General features: G+C 38.9%; 3 protein-coding genes across 3 annotated transcripts; all 3 read left to right on the top strand.

Annotated features, from left to right (window-relative positions):
* The first annotated feature begins 240 nt into the window (after positions 1–240).
* On the top strand, positions 241–3,446 carry LOC137200233 (E3 ubiquitin-protein ligase TRIM21-like). The gene is made up of 2 exons (XM_067614884.1): positions 241–420; positions 648–3,446. The coding sequence occupies exon 2, from the start codon at positions 657–659 to the stop codon at positions 2,268–2,270; it is 1,614 nt and encodes a 537-aa protein (XP_067470985.1). The 5' UTR covers positions 241–420; positions 648–656; the 3' UTR covers positions 2,271–3,446.
* A 200-nt stretch (positions 3,447–3,646) lies between these two features.
* LOC137199677 (E3 ubiquitin-protein ligase TRIM21-like) lies at positions 3,647–5,381 on the top strand. The gene has a single exon (XM_067614126.1). The coding sequence runs from the start codon at positions 3,857–3,859 to the stop codon at positions 5,252–5,254; it is 1,398 nt and encodes a 465-aa protein (XP_067470227.1). The 5' UTR covers positions 3,647–3,856; the 3' UTR covers positions 5,255–5,381.
* Positions 5,382–8,510: 3,129 nt separating this feature from the next.
* Positions 8,511–12,404, top strand: LOC137199786 (E3 ubiquitin/ISG15 ligase TRIM25-like). The gene is made up of 2 exons (XM_067614326.1): positions 8,511–8,698; positions 8,927–12,404. The coding sequence occupies exon 2, from the start codon at positions 8,936–8,938 to the stop codon at positions 10,004–10,006; it is 1,071 nt and encodes a 356-aa protein (XP_067470427.1). The 5' UTR covers positions 8,511–8,698; positions 8,927–8,935; the 3' UTR covers positions 10,007–12,404.
* The last annotated feature ends 9,428 nt before the right edge of the window (positions 12,405–21,832 follow it).

The following is a 21,832-nucleotide window of genomic DNA, read 5'->3' as shown; positions in this document are numbered from 1 at the left end:
AACTGTGAAAATGGTCTTACTATTGTTATTTGAGCTCAGTTAAAAATAACTGAGGTTGTGGTTGTCTTTTTGTAAATATATATTCTAATGGCTGCTGTAGCAATGAATATATGAAAGAAATGATCAAGCCTCCTGTCACTAGAGGATGCCCATATGCACCCTCCTATGAAATGAATCCTGTGCCAAAAATATGCCACAATAATCACCCTGAAGGAGGAAACAATACGTCACTAACGGAGCTGCAGTGAGAGGCGGAGCAATAGTGAAAAAACAGGTGAACTTCAACGTCACATTTCTGAAATGAAACTTAAAGTCTGTCAAAGCAACAGGAGAACTGCAGTTGAGACAACTCTGTGTTTCTCTCCACAGACAATTTAAACTAAGTTCATCAGGTCTTTCTCATCTACAGCAGAAACACTGGTGAGTACAGCAGACAATATCTATTAATTAAACAACCAGCATTAACACATACTTGAGCTCTAATCAAGCAAGAAATGCTTCTCTTTTCATTTAATACTGACAGCTGTCAAATAAAACTTTCACTTAAGTGCAATGTAGTTATACAAAATGACCTAATTATTCAGTAATCATTGTTTGATATTTAAAACAATTGAAAAATCTGTAATTACTTGGATTTTTTGTTCTAGTGTGTAGATATGGCTGCTGCCACTAGTCTGCTGTCCGAAGATCAGTTTCTGTGCTCCATCTGTCTGGATGTGTTCACTGATCCAGTCAGTACACCATGTGGACACAACTTCTGCAAAAACTGCATCACTGAACACTGGAATATTGCTGTCCAATGCCAGTGTCCCATCTGTAAAACGCTTTTCTACACAAAACCTGAGCTGCAGGTCAACATTTTCATCTCTGAGATGGTTGATCGGTTCAGACAGTCAGCTCAACAGAGAGCCAGCAGCAGCAGATCAGAGCAACAAGCTGCCAAACCAGGAGAAGTTCCCTGTGACGTCTGCACTGGAACCAAACTGAAGGCTGTGAAGTCCTGTCTGGTGTGTCTGGTGTCCTACTGTGAGACTCACCTGGAGCCTCATCTGACAGCATCAGGACTGAAAATACATGAGCTGATTGATCCTGTGGAGAACCTGGAGGGAAGAATGTGTGTGAACCACAATAAACTGCTGGAGTTGTTCTGCAAGGATGATCAGACATGTGTCTGTATGGTCTGCACTATTTTAGACCACAAAGCACATGAAGTTGTTCCTCTAAAAGAGGAATATGAAGAAAAGAAGGCCGAGCTGGAGAAGACAGAGACTGAGATTCAGCAGATGATCCAGAAGAGACGACTGAAGATTCAAGAGATCAAACAAACCATCAAGCTCAGCAAGGAAAATGCAGACCAAGAGATAGCAGAAGATGTTCAGGCCTTTACCAAACTGAAGGAGTCAGTTGAGAAATACCAGGCCAGAGTCATCACAATGATTGAAGAGAAGCAGAAAAGGACAGAGAAACAGGCTGAAGGATTCATCAAAGAGCTGGAGCAGGAAATCTCTGAGCTGGAGAAGCTCACACACTCTGAAGACCACTTCAACCTCCTCCAAAGCTTCCCGTCCCTGAGCGCTGCTCCACCATCCAAAGACTGGACAGAAGTCAGAGTCCGTCCGCTGTCATATGATGGGACTGTGAAGACAGTTGTGGCTCAACTGGTGGAGAGACTGAAGAAAATGTTCACATACAGTGAGCTGATGTGGGTCCAGCAGTATGCAGTGGATGTGACACTTGATCCTGATACAGCAAATCCAAAACTCATCCTGTCTGATGATGGGAAACAAGTCCATCATGTTGATGCAAAGAAGAATCTCCCAGACAACCCAGAAAGATTTTCTATTGGTCTCTGTGTCTTAGGGAAGCAAACTGTTTCTTCTGGAAAAATTTACTTTGAGGTTCAGGTTAAAGGAAAGCCTGATTGGGTTTCAGGAGTTTCCAGAGAGTCAATCAACAGGAAGGGGCTATCTGCAATTAGCTGTAAGAATGGTTACTGGACTGTATGCTTGACGAATGAAAATTGGTACTTTGCTCTTGCTGATACTCCAGTTCGTCTCTCTCTGAAGTCAAAGCCTCAGAAGGTTGGGGTGTTTGTGGATTATGAGGAGGGTCTGGTCTCCTTTTATGATGTCAATGCTTCAGCTCTTATCTACTCGTATACTGGTTGCTCCTTCAATGAGAATCTCCTCCCATTCTTCTGTCCCTGTTCTAATCAGGGCGGTAAAAACTCCACCCCTTTGATCATCTCCCCTGTCCACCACACTGAGTAGAGAAACCATTTGATTTCCTTGAAAAAGACTCACTTTTTTATTTTGAGAAATCTTCATGTTTAGTGGTAATGTACAGTGTCTACTTGTTGTCTCCAGATTCTAGTTGTTGTGGATGTTTGCCCTCTTTATTATATATCCCATTTGTACTTACTACTGCAAGACAGTAATTTCACCATGAATAATTTGTTTGATTTTATGTAATGTTGTTTAATCCGTTCTAATAAGTTTAATACCTGTCTTCAAATGTCAAACATCGCAACAATGTAAACAGAAAAGGTTTTGCATGTGTGGGTTTAGAAAATGGCTGTTTATAGTCCAATATTTACAGGGCCTAGTTTGGGTGTTTTTGATAACTCTTTAGATTACAGACTACAGCATAATAGCATAAACTAAATAAGACAATATCTCTGCTTCTGCTGAACTAATTTAGATCCTTTAAAAAATATTATTGGAGTGCAAAGTTAAATTGGTGGAATACTCTTTTAATGGGACTGAATGTTATCTGACTAAATTAAGTCCAACTGAAGTGAGCAAAACTTTTCTCTTTACTCTGCCTCACTATTTATCTATTTTTTCTGATATATTATATATTAATGTTAAAACAGCTCTGTGATTGTGATTTACATCTTATGTTATACTTTTTCATATTATTACTTTTATTTTTAAACCAGTGAGGTCCAGATAAATTTCATAACTGAAAAACAAACAACTCAGTTTGGTTGTCTCTAGATTGCTGAACTGTGGTCTGGGGTCAAAGGTCAGGGGTAATATAATCATCTCTCCCTGGATATGAGGTATCGTTTGTGTTATTCATATTGTGAAGGTTTATTTAGTTTGTTGATTTTAAATGTACAGTATGTAAAGGCATTTTATTGTATTTTGGATATGTTTTAGGAAAAATATAAATATGCCACAATAATTAACCGGAAGGAGGAAACAATACGTCACTAACAGAGCTGCAGTGAGAGGCGGAGCAATAGTGGAAAAACGGGTGAACTTCAACGTCACATTCCTGAAATGAAACTTAAAGTCTGTCGAAGCAACAGGAGAACTGCAGTTGAGACAACTCTGTGTTTCTCTCTACAGACAAATTTAAACTAAGTTCATCAGGTCTTTCTCATCTACAGCAGAAACACTGGTGAGTACAGCAGACAATATCTATTATGTAAACAACCAGCATTAACACATACTTGAGCTCTAATCAAGCAGGAAATGCTTCTCTTTTTTAATTTAATACTGACAGCTGTCAAATAAAAGTTTCACTTAAGTGCAATGTAGTTAAACAAAATTACCTAATTATTCAGTAATTATTGTTTGATATTTAAAACAATTGAAAAATCTGTAATTACTTTGACTTTTTGTTCTTAGTGTGTAGATATGTCTGCTGCCACTAGTCTGCTGTCTCAAGATCAGTTTCTGTGCTCCATCTATATGGATGTGTTCACTGATCCAGTCGCCATACCATGTGGACACAACTTCTGCAAAAACTGCATCAGTGAAAATTGGGATAGTGATACTGTCCAATGCCAGTGTCCCATCTGTAAAAAGCTTTTCTCCTCAAGACCTGAGCTGCAGGTCAACATGAGATGGTTGATCGGTTCAGACAGTCAGCTCAACAGAGAGCCAACAGCAGCAGATCAGAGCAACAAGCTGCCAAACCAGGAGAAGTACCCTGTGACGTCTGTACTGGAACCAAACTGAAGGCTGTGAAGTCCTGTCTGGTGTGTCTGGTGTCCTACTGTGAGACTCACCTGGAGCCTCATTTGACAGCATCAGGACTGAAAATACATGAGCTGATTGATCCTGTGGAGAACCTGGAGGGAAGAATGTGTGTGAACCACAATAAACTGCTGGAGTTGTTCTGCAAGGATGATCAGACATGTGTCTGTATGGTCTGCACTATTTTAGACCACAAAGCACATGAAGTTGTTCCTCTAAAAGAGGAATATGAAGAAAAGAAGGCCGAGCTGGAGAAGACAGAGACTGAGATTCAGCAGATGATCCAGAAGAGACGACTGAAGATTCAAGAGATCAAACAATCCATCAAGCTCAGCAAGGAAAATGCAGACAAAGAGATAGCAGAAGATGTTCAGGCCTTTACCAAACTGAAGGAGTCAGTTGAGAAATACCAGGCCAGAGTCATCACAATGATTGAAGAGAAGCAGAAAAGGACAGAGAAACAGGCTGAAGGATTCATCAAAGAGCTGGAGCAGGAAATCTCTGAGCTGGAGAAGCTCACACACTCTGAAGACCACTTCAACCTCCTCCAAAGCCTCCCGTCCCTGAACGCTGCTCCACCATCCAAAGACTGGACAGAAGTCAGAGTCCGTCCGCTGTCATATGATGGGACTGTGAAGACAGTTGTGGCTCAACTGGTGGAGAGACTGAAGAAAATGTTCACATACAGTGAGCTGATGTGGGTCCAGCAGTATGCAGTGGATGTGACACTTGATCCATATACAGCAAATCCAAAACTCATCCTGTCTGATGATGGGAAACAAGTCCATCATGTTGATGCAAAGAAGAATCTCCCAGACAACCCAGAAAGATTTTCTATTGGTCTCTGTGTCTTAGGGAAGCAAACTGTTTCTTCTGGAAAAATGTACTTTGAGGTTCAGGTTAAAGGAAAGCCTGATTGGGTTTCAGGAGTTTCCAGAGAGTCAATCAACAGGAAGGGGCTATCTGCAATTAGCTGTAAGAATGGTTACTGGACTGTATGCTTGAAGAATGAAAATTGGTGCTTTGCTCTTGCTGATACTCCAGTCTGTCTCTCTCTGAAGTCAAAGCCTCAGAAGGTTGGGGTGTTTGTGGATTATGAGGAGGGTCTGGTCTCCTTTTATGATGTCAATGCTTCAGCTCTTATCTACTCGTATACTGGCTGCTCCTTCAATGAGAATCTCCTCCCATTCTTCTGTCCCTGTTCTAATCAGGGCGGTAAAAACTCCACCCCTTTGATCATCTCCCCTGTCCACCACACTGAGTAGAGAAACCATTTGATTTCCTTGAAAAAGACTCACTTTTTTATTTTGAGAATTCTTCATGTTTAATGGTAATGTACAGTGTCTACTTGTTGTCTCCAGATTCTAGTTGTTGTGGATGTTTGCCCTCTTTATTATACAGTACAGACCAAAAGTTTGGACACACCTTCTCATTCAAAGAGTTTTCTTTATTTTCATGACTATGAAAATTGTAGATTTACACTGAAGGCATCAAAACTATGAATTAACACATGTGGAATTATATACTTAACAAAAAAGTGTGAAACAACTGAAAATATGTCTTATATTCTAGTTTCTTCAAAGTAGCCACCTTTTGCTTTGATTACTGCTTCGCACACTCTTGGCATTCTCTTGATGAGCTTCAAGAGGTAGTCACCTGAAATGGTCTTCCAACAGTCTTGAAGGAGTTCCCAGAGATGCTTAGCACTTGTTGGCCCCTTTGCCTTCACTCTGCGGTCCAGCTCACCCCAAACCATCTCGACTGGGTTCAGGTCCGGTGACTGTGGAGGCCAGGTCATCTGGCGCAGCACCCCATCACTCTCCTTCTTCTCCCTTACACAGCCTGGAGGTGTGTTTGGGGTCATTGTCCTGTTGAAAAATAAATGATGGTCCAACTAAACGCAAACCGGATGGAATAGCATGCCGCTGCATCCGTTCACCTTTTCTGCGTCGCACAAAGACACGGTGGTTGGAACCAAAGATCTCAAATTTGGACTCATCAGACCAAAGCACAGATTTCCACTGGTTTAATGTCCATTCCTTGTGTTCTTTAGCCCAAACAAGTCTCTTCTGCTTGTTGCCTGTCCTTAGCAGTGGTTTCCTAGCAGCTATTCTACCATGAAGGCCTGATTCACACAGTCTCCTCTTAATAGTTGTTTTAGAGATGTGTCTGCTGCTAGAACTCTGTGTGGCATTGACCTGGTCTCTAATCTGAGCTGCTGTTAACCTGCGATGTCTGAGGCTGGTGACTCGGATGAACTTATCCTCCGCAGCAGAGGTGACTCTTGGTCTTCCTTTCCTGGGGCGGTCCTCATGTGAGCCAGTTTCTTTGTAGCACTTGATGGTTTTTGCGACTGCACTTGGGGACACTTTCAAAGTTTTCCCAATTTTTCGAACTGACTGACCTTTCTTTACTTAGCTGCTTTTTTCTTGCCATAATACAAATTCTAACAGTCTATTCAGTAGGACTATCAGCTGTGTATCCACCTGACTTCTGCACAACACAACCGATGGTCCCAACCCCATTTATAAGGCAAGAAATCCCACTTATTAAACCTGACAGAGCACACCTGTGAAGTGAAAACCATTTCAGGTGACTACCTCTTGAAGCTCATCAAGAGAATGCAGAGTGTGTGCAAAGCAGTAATCAGAGCAAAAGGTGGCTACTTTGAAGAAACTAGAATATAAGGCGTATTTTCAGTTGTTTTACACTTAAGTACATATTTCCACAAGTGTTAATTCATAGTTTTGATGCCTTCAGTGTGAATCTACAATGTCAATAGTCATGAAAAGAAAGGAAACTCATTGAATGAGAAGGTGTGTCCAAACTTTTGGTCTGTACTGTATATCCCATTTGTACTTACTACTGCAAGACACTAATTTCACCATGAATAATTTGTTTGATTTTATGTAATGTTGTTTATTCTGTTCTAATAAGGTTAATACCTGTCTTCAAATGTCAAACATCACAACAATGTAAACAGAAAAGGTTTTGCATGTGTGGGTTTAGAAAATGGCTGTTTATAGTCCAATATTTACAGGGCCTAGTTTGAGTGTTTTTGATAACTCTTTAGATTACAGACTACAGCATAATAGCATAAACTAAATAATACAATATCTCTGCTTCTGCTGAACTAATTTAGATCCTTTAAAAAATATTATTGGAGTGCAAAGTTAAATTGGTGGAATACTCTTTTAATGGGACTGAATGTTATCTGACTAACTTAAGTCCAACTGAAGTGAGCAAAACTTTTCTCTTTACTCTGCCTCACTATTTACCTATTTTTTCTGATATATGATATATTAATGTTAAAACAGCTCTGTGATTGTGATTTACATCTTATGTTATACCTTTTCATATTATTACTTTTATTTTTAAACCAGTGAGGTCCAGATAAAGTTCATAACCAAAGAACAAACAACTCAGTTTGGTTGTCTCTAGATTGCTGAACTGTGGTCTGGGGTCAAAGGTCAGGGGTAATATAATCATCTCTCCCTGGATTTGAAGTATCGTTTGTGTGATTCATATTGTGAAGGTTTACTGATTTTAAATGTATAGTCTGTAAAAAGTATTTTATTGTATTTTGGATATATTTTAAGAAAATTACTTTACATTAGTTTAGTTTGTTGTTCAGTGTAAAAACATTAAAAAATAAAACATAAAGCAAGTACATACGTTTTCTACATTGATATTTTTGGATGACATTAGAGACTCTTTAACTGCTGCAGTCTGATGGAACCACATGTGTCCAATATGACACTGTGACACAGTTAAACTGCTGTTGCTCCTCCACAGATTTCCCCTTCATATGCAAACCTCTTCATCACTGCCTCTATCAATACTCTCTTTGAATACCTTTTTTTTTTTTTCAAACACCAGATATGTAACTTACCTTGTGTTTCCCTTTTAAATGTGACTTCATAGTGATTACAGAGTCAAAATATTTGTACCTTGTTAAAGCCTCCCACAGTGAGTAAGGAGACACATCAGAAACAGGTTTCTCTTCATTAGGAACAAAATTTAGAATATAGTGAACAAGACTCATTTAAAGTCTGACTTCAGTGTTTGCATTTTTTAAAAATGTTTTGCTGACTTTTCTCTCTGTGATATTTTTGTGAGTTCTGATGGCTGCATTTATAGTCTAAGAACACAGTTGGCAGAAGCACTGTATATTCCACATCTTTAGATTTTTAGAGCAGAGGGAGTTTTCAACCAATGCTTTCTCTTCACTTGACTTTCTTTAGATGCAATATACTACTTGAAAATTCCTTATTTGAACAATGTGAAAACTGTGAAAATGGTCTTACTATTGTTATTTGAGCTCAGTTATTTTTAACTGAGTTCAATGGTTGTCTTTTTGTAAATATATATTCTAATGGCTGCTGTAGCAAAGAATATATGAAAGAAATTATCAAGCCTCCTGTCACTAGAGGATGCCCACATGCACCTCCCCATGAAATGAATCCTGTGCCAAAAATATCCCACAAGAATTAACCAGAAGGAGGAAACAATACGTCACTAACAGAGCTGCAGTGAGAGGCGGAGCAATAGTGGAAAAACGGGTGAACTTCAACGTCACATTCCTGAAATGAAACTTAAAGTCTGTCAAAGCAACAGGAGAACTGCAGTTGAGACAACTCTGTGTTTCTCTCTACAGACAAATTTAAACTAAGTTCATCGGGTCTTTCTCATCTACAGCAGAAACACTGGTGAGTACAGCAGATAATATCTATTATTTAAACAACCAGCATTAACACATACTTGAGCTCTGATCAAGCAGGAAATGCTTCTCTTTTCATTTAATACTGACAGCTGTCAAATAAAACTTTCACTTAAGTGCAATGTAGTTATACAAAATGACCTAATTATTCAGTAATCATTGTTTGATATTTAAAACAATTGAAAAATCTGTAATTAATTTGACTTTTTGTTCTTAGTGTGTAGATATGGCTGCTGCCACTAGTCTGCTGTCTGAAGATCAGTTTCTGTGCTCCATCTGTCTGGATGTGTTCACTGATCCAGTCAGTACACCATGTGGACACAACTTCTGCAAAAACTGCATCAGTGAACACTGGAATATTGCTGTCCAATGTCAGTGTCCCATCTGTAAAACGCTTTTCTACACAAAACCTGAGCTGCAGGTCAACATTTTCATCTCTGAGATGGTTGATCGGTTCAGACAGTCAGCTCAACAGAGAGCCAGCAGCAGCAGATCAGAGCAACAAGCTGCCAAACCAGGAGAAGTTCCCTGTGACGTCTGCACTGGAACCAAACTGAAGGCTGTGAAGTCCTGTCTGGTGTGTCTGGTGTCCTACTGTGAGACTCACCTGGAGCCTCATCTGACAGCATCAGGACTGAAAAGACATCAGCTGATTGATCCTGTAGAGAACATGGAGGGAAGAATGTGTGTGAACCACAATAAACTGCTGGAGTTGTTCTGCAAGGATGATCAGACATGTGTCTGTATGCTCTGCACTATTTTAGACCACAAAGCACATAATGTTGTTCCGCTGAAACAAGAATATGAAGAAAAGAAGGCCGAGCTGGTGAAGACAGAGGCTGAGATTCAGCAGATGATCCAGAAGAGACGACTGAAAATTCAAGAGATCAAACAATCCATCAAGCTCAGCAAGGAAAATGCAGACAAAGAGATAGCAGAAGATGTTCATGTCTTCACCAAACTGAAGGAGTTAGTTGAGAAATACCAGGCCAGAGTCATCACAGTGATTGAAGAGAAGCAGAAAAGGACAGAGAAACAGGCTGAAGGATTCATCAAAGAGCTGGAGCAGGAAATCTCTGAGTTGAAGAAGAGGAGTTCTGATCTGGAGAAGCTCTCACGCTCTGAAGACCACCTCCACCTCCTCCAAAGCTTCCCGTCCCTGAACGCTGCTCCACCCACCAAAGACTGGACAGAAATCGGAGTCTGTCAGCCGTCATATGATGGGATTGTGAGGACAGCTGTGGTTCAGCTGAAGGAAACACTGAAGAAAGTGTGTCCAGAGGCTGAGCTGATGTGAGCCCAGCAGTATGCAGCGGATGTGACACTTGATCCTGATTCAGCAAGTCCCAAACTCATCCTGTCTGATGATGGGAAACAAGTCCATCATGTTGATGCAAAGAAGAATCTCCCAGACAACCCAGAAAGATTTTCTATTGGTCTCTGTGTCTTAGGGAAGCAGATTGTTTCGTCTGGAAGATTTTACTTTGAGGTTCAGGTTAAAGGAAAGCCTGATTGGGTTTCAGGAGTTTCCAGAGAGTCAATCAACAGGAAGGGGCTATCTGCAATTAGCTGTAAGAATGGTTACTGGACTGTATGCTTTAGGAATGAAAATTGGTACTTTGCTCTTGCTGATACTCCAGTCTGTCTCTCTCTGAAGTCAAAGCTTGAGAAGGTTGGCGTGTTTGTAGATTATGAGGAGGGTCTGGTCTCCTTTTATGATGTCGATGCTTCAGCTCTTATCTACTCCTATACCGGCTGCTCCTTCAATGAGAAACTCCTTCCATTCTTCTGTTCTGGTCTTAATCAGGACGGTAAAAACTCCACCCCTCTGATCATCTCCTCTGTCCACCACACTGAGTAGAGAAACCATTTGATTTCCTTGAAAAAGATTCACTGTTTTTTAAGGTGAGAAATCTCCATGTTTAGTGGTAATGTACAGTGTCTACTTGTTGTCTACAGATTCTAGTTGTTGTGGATGTTGCCCTCTTCTAATGAGTGTTATGCTTGTCCTCAAATGTGAAAAACATCACAAAGTAATGTAAATAAAAACTCATCATGTGGAAAAGTTCTTGCATGTGTAGATGGGAAATTAAAAACAAACTGTATAGCAGTAAGTGGGTTTTAAAAATGGATGGATGGACATATTTTGGTAGAATTACTGAAGAATATTTTATTTTATAGTTTGCATTTCTCACATCATACAGTAAGTGCTGGAGTCCAATAGTAAAAGGCCTTGCTTTGGTATTTTTGGTAACATTTAAAATTACAGACCGCAGCATACAACATAATTGAATCAACAGGATGATATTTCTGGTTCTGCTGCTTGAAGTTTCATCCTTTTTTAAACTGAAGTGAGTGAAACTTTTCACTCTGCTTCACTATTTATCTTATTCTTTCTGACGTATCATATATTAATGTTAAAACTGTCCTGTGATTGTGTGGTTGTGCTTTATATCTTATACTTTTTTATTTTGTGACTTATTTTTTTTAATGATGTATCATTTGTGTGATTCAATTTGTGAAGGTTTTGTTAGACTGCTGATTTTTTATAAGCACTACAAACCAACATCTGTTTGTTTTTTTACTCAGAAAAAAGATATGCAATACTGTTTTCCTATAATTATTTGCATGTTCTTGTAGCTGCAGTTTATTTGACACAAGGTGTATACAAATTATTGCCGCCATCATCCAATCATCATAACTGCCTTTTACACAATCCATATATTTTAATGCAAAATAAACATTTTGTAAAATATTATTAATCATTTAAATAACAAAATTTAGAAGATTGTGTTGCCATGATGGAGGCGTGGCTATGCTGTTAGTTTTTGGGTGTTTTTTTGAAGTACAAATACACATATTTGCATCGTTCATGTTCATGTGTACTAAGTGGTAATGAATGGAATAAAATTGAATTGAAAATTGAATTAAATATGTCTCTAATATACAAATACACACTTCTGTGAGCATATGTCCTCTAATTGAAAAGTGAAACTACTCCTAAGTCTGTGTAAACACTTTGATGCAGTACTAAACTTTAACCACTGGATGGCGGTGTTTCCCTGCTTTATGAAAGTTAGCTACATTAAAGTCCTTCACTGTAGAATCACTTCATATTGTGAGAGGCAGAAGGGGTGAGAGGGATTGGGAAGGAAAAATGTTACTCCTTCTTCTCATATCTTTCTCTCTCTCTCTCCTTTCCTCTCCTTCTTTAGCCTCTTTTCTGTCTCCTTCCTTCCTCTCTTTTCTTTGTTTTTCCTCTTTGCCTTTTCTGTCTGTTTTTAAGGCAAGTTCCTTAAAAGAGAAACTGTGTATACTTCAGTATTTTCCCTGAAACAAGTTGTTAGAATCCAACTAGTTAATATTCAAATCAAAATTATCAGCAGAGGAGGCGTAAAGTGTTTGAAGCTTAATGTTTTCCTGGACCAGTAGTGTCATCAGCTCCTCCATCTTGCTCGCCTTATTGAGCCTCTTCTCTTCCTCAGCGAGCCACTTTTCCTCCACCTGTTTCTCCAGCTCCTCTGTTCTCTGCCAGCTCTCCTCCTTTATTGACCACTCACACCTGAGACGATCCTCCTGAACTTTCTGTTTTGTTTGCGACTCCATCTTGAGGATTTCCATCTCTATCGTTCTCAGCCAGGCCAAGCTCTCCAGATTTCCTTCAGTGAGTGCCATCATTCGATTCGACACCTTTTCCCGGTTGACCTGGCTTGCCTTCTTCAGCTCAGCAGCTACCTCCTCCTCTTTAACAATCCACAGACTTTTCCACTGTATATTGAACTTTATCAAAATCCTGTTGAAGGAAAGTTTCAGCTCCAAACTAGTTGTGATGTCACAAATCATGCTCATAGGAACACACCTTAAACTCAGACTTTTGGTGAACACAGAGAAACTTTCTACTTTCAGCAGATGAATATAAAAACAAACTCTGCACATACATCATTCTGCAAAGTGAAGCTCAAACATCCAACTGAAGGAACCAGAAGAAAAACACACATTCTTGAGTGTGTAACAAAGTGCCGCCAGTGCCTGAACACAACCATAACAAAGTTTATGCTGTTGTAACTATCAGAACATATTGTAATGCAAGATTTTGGCAGGGAAAAAACATGGAATATGTTGCCACTGAAGATTTTCTCACTGTGTTAACAGAAAACTTACTAATAATAATTAATTTAGTGGTGCAAACTATTCAAATGAACACAAAGTGATTACAACACAGACAATCTTTGGTCTCTGAGGCCTCCGAGTGTCTGGGACTGTTGCCCACTTTGTCCTGATGATAATCCAGTTTTGGCTACAACCCCCACTACTTAGCATAATTTATTTTTATGATTGTATATATCTTCTCTTTCTTTAGGGAAGATTTATATATTCACAACGATTCACAAACTATATCATCTCACAAATACAGTAAGAGTAAGTGTTTCCCTGATGGAGCGATAACACTGCTTAAGCTGCACTTTCCCCTTCTTCACTCGCCTCATTTCTCTGAGAAAACACAGGCAGCGGTCGGTTAATCTTGAATATCCCCCCCCAAAGACTCTCAAGAGGATGTCGAGGGGCCCTGACGGAGTCTTCTTCACTCATCTCTTCTCCCCTTCTGAGTCAGACTAATCCAATATGACTGGTAATTAGATCATTCAAGTGTCTGCCACCCTGTCTGCTGTCTGCTAATGCATTACCAATACCTGCCTTAAACGTTAGGCTGAAGGAGCGCTTCTGTGACAAGACAGGAAATAAGAGAGATGACGGGTCTTTGAAGCGAGTCAGGAGCTCAAGAAGGGGGGGGGGGGAAACGTTTCCTGGAATCAGATGAGGAGAGGATGAAGATCAGACTCACATGACGGCTTGAGAGACGGGGCTCTGGTGCAGTTTTACAGCTGTCAGAAAGTGTTTCGTGATATCAAGGCCGAGTGCGCATCAGAGATCTCATGTCAGGATGAGCAGGTCAATTCAGTGATCTGTCGTTTCGTATTTCACCTTTTCTAATCCAGGAAGTGGTTTTGCTCTCTTTCTCCTGCACAGATCTGCTTTTACACTCAAACAGTTTAAAGTTTGATTAATATGTGATTTTAACTCCGTTTTCCATTTTTTTCTGAACTGTAGGTGTCCTTTATTTTAAATAGATGGTATTACATATATTATCTTATATGATATTTACACTGAGTGAAACATTCAAGCCCAAAACTTCATGTTTTTTTAGCTGCAATATTCCATCAAATTAAGTTATTGTAGATTTCTTGAACATAATTTTATACAAAAATTTCCTCCAAATTCAGCCTGATATATTTGGTATCATTGGACACTAGAATTTTACCTCCTGTATAGTTTTTATTTTTTATTCTCATTTTCATATTTTACTTTTATAATTTGTATTCATTCATTTGTCTCTTATTTATCTGAACTTACTTGTCTCTGTGCTGCTTCAGGCTCACATCTCTTATCTCTCATATCTTAGAATTTTAAATAAAGTTTAACAATCTGTAGCTGCACAGGAGTTAGACGGGTTATTTTTAGACGGGACATCACTTACAAAAGTATTGTTAGGATTTTATTCAAACAGAATTGATACAGTTTATTGTTGCTTGATTTGGAACAAATAAGGAAGGGCATGAATTGCTTTATTATTCTCAAATTGTGAGGTGAAAATGGGAATGTGTTTTTATTCTGACACTATAAAGTTATAAATAACTATAAAGTTTCAGTTTTTAAAATGTTTTTTGAAAAATGGTCATCAAGGAAACACATCAGTCAAAACTGAAGTCAAGAAAATACAGCATGTCAAAGCCTTGTCTTTCTGTCTTTCTCGTGGGTTTGGGCAGTTTGGGAAAAGTTTTCATTGGTACAACAGTAAACCAAATGCAAAAGTTAAAGGAAAGATGCAGGGCTTTTTTTACAGGTAATTCTATGCTAATTTCCTGCAAATTTTCTGAGTAATTGCATGTATGTAGTGGTAAATGTTTAGGACATTTTACAGAAAGGGTGGTGCAATTTGGTACAAATTATAAGAAAAGAAATGTTAAGTTGGTTTAGTTTATAAGTACCCAGTCAGGCTCACAGTTTATAAGAAAGAATCTAATAGTTTAATGCACAAAACTACACCGTAAAAACTAAGTATTTTCTGTCAGTTAAAGAATTGTTAAGTCTATTTATTAAGATTTTTTGCAAATTAACCACTATGTATGAACCAAAATATAATGAGGGACATGTGCTGACTAAACCAACCTTTTCTCTTTTTCATGTTTTTTCTTAATTTGTACCAAAACACACCACCCTCTCTGTCAAATTTTCCTGAAAAATGACCGTTAACTATCTGCACTTACCTAGAAAATTTCCAGGAAATTTATATGAAATTAAAGGACCTGTAAAATAAGGAGTTACCACATGCTGTCCGTGATAATATGATGTCAATAAAACAATCACTAATTATTACTTTTTTTTGTAAAACTGGTTTACAGAGCGGAAGGCATGAGAGCTGCTCCATAACTCAATAATACATATTGGTTGGGTGAAGAGTCTTTCCACATTTTCTCATAACAAGGTTGTTTATTAAACTTCAAACTGCTAGAAGTTTTCCAGCTAACATGTTTCCACACAACTCCATCCTCTACATCTGTCTTTCAGTTCTGCCGTATTTATCATTTCTGTCTCTTTGTCTGTCTTTGTCTCTGTGTCTTTTTCTCCTAAATATTTTCTGCTTTGTTTCCAGAGTTTTTACTCCTGGCCTGTATATATCCCTTGAAGCACATTTGTTGCATCTTTTTGCAAGAAATGTGCTACATAAATATACAGTTTTATAATTACTTTTATCAGTACTATTTAATAGTAGTTGTATTAGCAGTTATGGTTGCAGTGCTGCCAGCAGGTGGCACTGTGGTCTAAGTAAAGGTTTTCAGGTCACATGCAGCTGATTAGTTTTTACTTTATTCACGCTGCCTGAGTCCAGCCACACACACACACACACACACACACACACACACACACACACACACACACACACAGTGCTTGCTTGTTGTCAGGTATCAGGTGTCAAACTACCAACCACACACACTTGAGGGAGTGTCGCCACAACACCTGAGAGGCTGAGAAACCCCCTCAGAGCTCAGAGAGAACAACAGAATAATGAACTTTTTTTTCCAAGAGAAACAATGTGTTTTGGAGACAAATGGAAAAAAACACAATAAGACAGAATGTGAAGTCTATCCTGAAGTAAAACTATATTAGAGAGGAGTTAAACTGAAAATTGGAAATAAAGATTACTATGCAAGAGATGTTGCCTTTCTTCTCTTGTCTGTTCTGCTCAGTTTACTTTTCAATTCTACTTCCATTTGTTTCTATCCCCACAGATGTGAAATGCATCTGTACTGGATTTATGCCAGTGAAAATACAGAAGATTTAAAAGCCTTTGTGAACTATAAGCTGCTGTAAGTTGAATCATTGTTCCTGTTATAAGATTCTGTATTTAACCTCTTAAACCCCAGTTTGCATCTATTTCCCCAGAAGTTTTTCTCTTATAGTGTGTCATGTATTCAGTATCAGCTCTTTTTACAGTAAGTGAAATGTTGTTTTTTATTGCTGCAGTAATAAAACACACTCCCCCCAAATTTAGTCTGAAATATTTAGTATCTTCAGAACCTTTGGGGTCTCTACTAGAATTAGAGATAAAGTTCTGTCTGTTGAACAATTAGAGATATTTTGTTAAGAATGTGTAAAGTAGAGCTGGAAAGAAAGACTATTTTCAATTAGTGTGATCATTATTTTCTCAATAAATTGATTATTTTGTGTCATGAGATGCCAGAAAATAATGAAAATGCCTTTTATAACTTTCTAGAGCCCGAGCTTACATGTTCAAATCACTCATTTTGTCCAACTAAAAGTCCAAAACCCAAAGATAACCAACACAAATTCACATTTGAGACACTGGAACCAGATATTTTTTTTGGCATTTTTGCTTGAAAAATGACTTAACTGCTTATTAAAATTGTTGCCAAATTATTTTCTGTTGATCATCTTATCGACTCAGCTGTAGTGTTAAGGATTGGTTTTCTATTAGCTTTTTTAAAAGGAACCACGTAATATAATAGTAGTAAGATAAAACAGAAGTACCATATTTAACGATGCACAAAGACTGAGTTGTTTATTCACGTACAAAACATTTTGGTTAGCCTGTTAGCCTGTTAGCTTGTTAGCCTGGGAGATGCGGGGAAAAAGTATTTTATCGGGGTAAACCTTAAGTGTGTTTCTTTTCTTTCTGTGGTATTAGGTGCACAATTTATTTGACGTTTCTGCACATAAACATGTTACCTGAAACAGGTTCACAATTTTTCAAGTCTGTCTTAGAGCAACAGTCAGGTGCCCATATGATCAATGAAACAGGTTTGCTCGCTGTAATCAGTCCTCATGTTCATACCGGTCATTAAGGGGATTAATCCCTTCCTAACGTGCTTACAATGCAAGTGATGGTGGACAAAGTACACAATCCTTGTTCAATGCAAAAATGTATTCAAAAGTTTATCTGAAGTAAATATGAGGCTTCAGTTGTCTGATTTAGTCAGATTAAGTTAATGTCTTTCAGAGTTGGAGCCTTTTTAGAACAAATGTGCCTCTTTTTATTTCAATCCTTCCACTGCAGCTCAACAGGGAAACAAAAAGAGGGAATTTTGTACTAAAAAGACTAAAAAGATGTGAAACGGGCCAAGTATTTGGCAAAGCCTTGAACACCAAAACTAACAAATGTGGATTATATAAGTGATTGATTAGTTTTTGCAGTTTTCTTCAGTTTATTGTACTTCATTTTGACATTCAACCTGTTATTGATCTGTGCGTGTGTGTGTGTCTGTGTGTTCAGTGTGTACACAGGTGTATGCAAGTATGATTACTTGTTGCTATGAATTAGAGGGAGTGCACACTGTATAATACAGTATTTTTCACCTTACTACGGTTTGCCTCCACATGAAAAGAAGAATTTCCGTTACTCTGTGAAAAAGAACAACAGAGTTAATCTCACCCACTCAGGCCTACCTGCTGTCGCCGGGCGAACGCTACAGCGAACGTACTGATTGGCTATCGGCCTCCGGCTCCATTGTTGTGACCGTGCTTCTGTTGTCTCATACCTCAACAGCTGTAATGAGAGAGGGGAGGCAGGGAGGGGGGGGGGAGGCCTTTTTACCCTCCTGTAGGGAAGCTGTTGAGCTTAATGTTTAATAAGCCACTGGACACAGAAGGAAACCTGATCCTCTCCGGAGAGGGTGGCGTGTGTGTTTTTGTGTTTGTGTATTTGTGTGTGTGTGTGTGTGCGCTCTCTCTCTCTGTGCATTTGTTGTGTGAGTATCCAAGCGTGCTGCATTATTCTCTGGTCAATGTGTGAATCAGATACACTGTGTTGATCGGGCTCTGTTGTAATGGACTCTTTATTCAACTCAAGGCCGGCTTGTATTTCTCCACAGAGCACAGCCACGGAGAAAACTGCTCCGTTTGTCACCTTGATTTATTTCTACTTCTTCTTTTTGTGCATTAATCAATATTTTATTAACATTGACTCTAACGACTGTATATTGTGAGCTTCAGTAGCTCGTTTTACTGAACCAACAGATAATTATCACCAACCTGCAGCTCTACTGAGTTTTGTTTTGTTTTTGTTTTTTTAGAAAAAAGAGGCTTTTAGCGTCTTTTAGCTTGCTGTTTTGTTACCCCAATAACATTAACACCATTTGCACCTGCTATTAACATTAGATCTATATATGGATATCTTCTCTGGATAATAAAAAATACATAAATGGTCACAGAACACACTGCAATCATAACGCCATTGGATCAGCCAAATGTCATCTGGAAGCGGTCTTCATCGCATTGTGATTTGATCTCAGCCAGGTGTAAATGCAGTCGTTCAACATGAAATTCTGGAAAATACACTTATTCGCTCTCTGGTGGTGTTAGATTAGAAGATAAATATCACTCTCATGTCTGTGTGATAAATATGAAGCTTCTCCCAGCAGCTGGTTAGCTTAGCTTAGCAAAAAAAAAACCCTGAAAATAGAGGGAAACAGTTAGCTAGGCTCTTTCCGAAGATAACAAAATCGACCTACCAGCATCTCTAAAGTTCACTAACATGTTATATCTCATTTGTTTAATCTATAGTAAAATCGCAGTGTAAAAACGGCAATACTCTGTTTTAGACTGGGTTATTTCTTGGCTCTGAGCAGTAATTTCATGGCCAAAATGGTGAGTTGTCATTTTTACACTTAGGTTTTTGTACGGATTCAACAAATGACATATAAAGTGTTAATTAGTGTTGTGTTAATTAGTGTTGCTGGTTGAGCTTCAGAGATGCTAGCAGGCGGATTTTGAACCTGGCTAGCTGTTTCTCCTCATGTAGAATCTTTGTGCTGAGCTACGTTAACCTGTTGCTGGTTGTAGCCTTATAGTGATAGACAGATATGAAAGTGGTATCAGTCTTCTCATCTAACTCTCTGCCAGAAAGCAAATAAGCATGTTTCCCAAAATGTCAAACAAGTCCTTTTAGAAGAGAGACAAAATGTCCAAAGTGGTTGAAAGGTCACTGTGCCTCTTCCTGCTATCTCAAAGAAGTCTGCCATCTTTGTTTACCTAATTTGTACTTTAAGATCCCATCACAATGTGGGCAGAATCGTGATAACAAGAACACTGACTGGTGTAAATGCACCTGTTATTTTGCAAATATTGCTAACTACATAGGACTCAAGAAGGGATTTGAAAGGATTCTGATTTGATAAGTGGGTTCGATATTGGATTTTTTTATTGCATCTTTAGTCCAGATATGTACTGTAAAGTCACATAAATTCATTGAAAAACAAGGTCAGGATACAACAGGGCTTCACATAGAGTCTGAAGTTGCAGTTCAAGACAGCCAGCAGATCACACAGCTGTGTGCACCAGAGCAGCTGGACGCTACAGTTGTAGGCACCAGCCAGTTAAGCGTTCATATCAACCACATGGTGTTTCACTTGTGGTAATAATACAGCTTCTACTCATCAACGGTCACACTGAATGGCTATTCTGCTGTGGTCACGTGTCCTCTGTTGGCTAAAGCCGCTGGCCTGCCTCCTGTCCTGGGACTCGGCTAGAGTTACGGGGCAGCTAAAGCCTCTGATCTATTATTCATCTACTCATGTCAGATATTACAGGGGAACAGGATGACGTGGGGAGGGGGGGGGGGGGTGCCATGCACTGCTGCACCACAGGGTCAGGAAGTGGACACAAGCAGGCTGGCAAGTGAGCAGGCTGACAACCAGATGGACCAACAAGCAGCCAGGCAGGGACTGTAGAGCTCTGTCCTGTATGATGCATCTGTCACAGTGTCCCTGCAAACATTTTCACCCCTCTTCTTCTAACTTCCCATCTATTTCCCCCTGTTGTTGTTTTCTGGCCGAACTGTAACGCTGTTAACTTCACCATGAAAGTTCAAAGATTATAAACCAAACCAAGACCCCTAAAACACAACTCTAACCTCCCTGGAAACCTCTGGAATCTGCACCTGATTCTAATAATAATGCCAACTTAAGACAGAAAGAGTTCATTTTTAATATTCTGTATAAAGAATTGAAAATATTACCTTGATTCCAAATTTAACACTTTCTTAAATAAAGTAAAATTGTAATTTTGCCATTCAAGGTGTTAGTTTTGTTGCAAAGTTCATGCAAATATGTCACTGCATGGTAAATTCAAATCCAGTTATACCAGCTAGAATTCTCTGTTAAGACAATGTTGAAAATACATCATGATATTTTAGATTTCTGGAGTTCATGTCATCAACTCTTGCTGTTCAGTTATCAGCTGATCATTTTAAATATCAACTGCTACTGGTTATATCCTATTGAAGGTCACATTGATGTGATTGCAATGTTTTAATTGGCTGTTGCATTAACCAAAAAATAACACAGTTGGCTGGAGATATGCTACTTGACCTGTAAAGTAATGCTAGGTTACTAATGTAAGTAGTAAGATAGTTAACCATTAGCTATGTTAGGGTTTGCAGCTTATGGTAGAGCAGAGTAAACACACTGTTTAATTAATAATAAATACAAATTAAAGGAAAAACTAACCTTAAGTGTCTTAGTAAGGTGTTGGGTCCCAACATGCTACCAGAACAGCTTCACTGCACCATGACATTGATTTTACAAGTCTATGAAAGTCTGGAGGGATGAACACCATTCTTCCAAAAGATATTCATTTGGTGTTTTGATGACGATGGTGTAGAGCACTGTCTAACATGTTGGTTCAAAATCTCCCATAGGTGTTTAATGATGTCATTCCCATAGATCTAAATGCAGATGTCACTTTAGTCACTGTTCTTATTGAAACACCAGCTAGTTGAGCAGTCTTTGTGACTGAAGCTCCTGCCATCCGTACCCCAACATTGAACCCTCGTTCAAAGTCACGTAGATCTTTTCCTCTTGCCATCTTCATACAAAATCAGAATCAACTGGGCCTGCTCTGTATTTTTATACATGCCACAGAGCATGATCGAATGTTTACTGCTTAATTGTACCATGCAGTGCACCTGTGTGGAAGCATCTGCATTCGTTATGTTTCTCCACTTATTTATTTATTTCCATCTCCCATCTGTATATGTTTACCATTGTCACAATCTTAATGTAGCATTTTAGCATGCTAACATTTGCAAATTAGCACAAAACACAAAGTACAACTGAGGCTGATGGGACTATACTTTAGCAGGTGTTTGATCATAAACCAAGTTATTGGACAAAATTAAAATTTGAGCTGATTGTGGTGCTAAATGAAAAGTCAGAGGATGACCAAAATGATTATGATTCATCCTGAGGGGGATATGATTGTGTCTACCAAATTTCATGGCAACTCACCCAATAGTTGTTGAGACATTCCTCCAGAAACCACAACTGTCAGTCACATGGTGGCGCTAGAGGAAAAGTCAGAGGATCACCAAAGTGAATAAGATTCATCTTCTGAAACTAAGAACGTATGTACAACATGTTGTGCCAACTAATCAAATCAGACATTGAGATATTTTCCTGGATATGTTCAAACTTTGACCTGGTGGTGGCACTAGAGGAAAAGTCAGAGGATGACCAAAGTCAGCGAGATAAATCCCCCTGGAGACCCT

Source organism: Thunnus thynnus, chromosome 16 (genome assembly GCF_963924715.1).
Source record: "Thunnus thynnus chromosome 16, fThuThy2.1, whole genome shotgun sequence".
NCBI lineage: Eukaryota > Metazoa > Chordata > Actinopteri > Scombriformes > Scombridae > Thunnus > Thunnus thynnus.
The sequence above is the reverse complement of the archived record's forward strand: the minus strand, read 5'-3'. Positions and strand labels throughout refer to the sequence as shown.

What these genes read in the sequence shown, in the direction of transcription:
- LOC137200233 (XM_067614884.1), top strand. Translation starts at nt 657, where the DNA reads ATGGCTGCTGCCACTAGTCTGCTGTCCGAAGATCAGTTTCTGTGCTCC.
- LOC137199677 (XM_067614126.1), top strand. Translation starts at nt 3,857, where the DNA reads ATGGTTGATCGGTTCAGACAGTCAGCTCAACAGAGAGCCAACAGCAGC.
- LOC137199786 (XM_067614326.1), top strand. Translation starts at nt 8,936, where the DNA reads ATGGCTGCTGCCACTAGTCTGCTGTCTGAAGATCAGTTTCTGTGCTCC.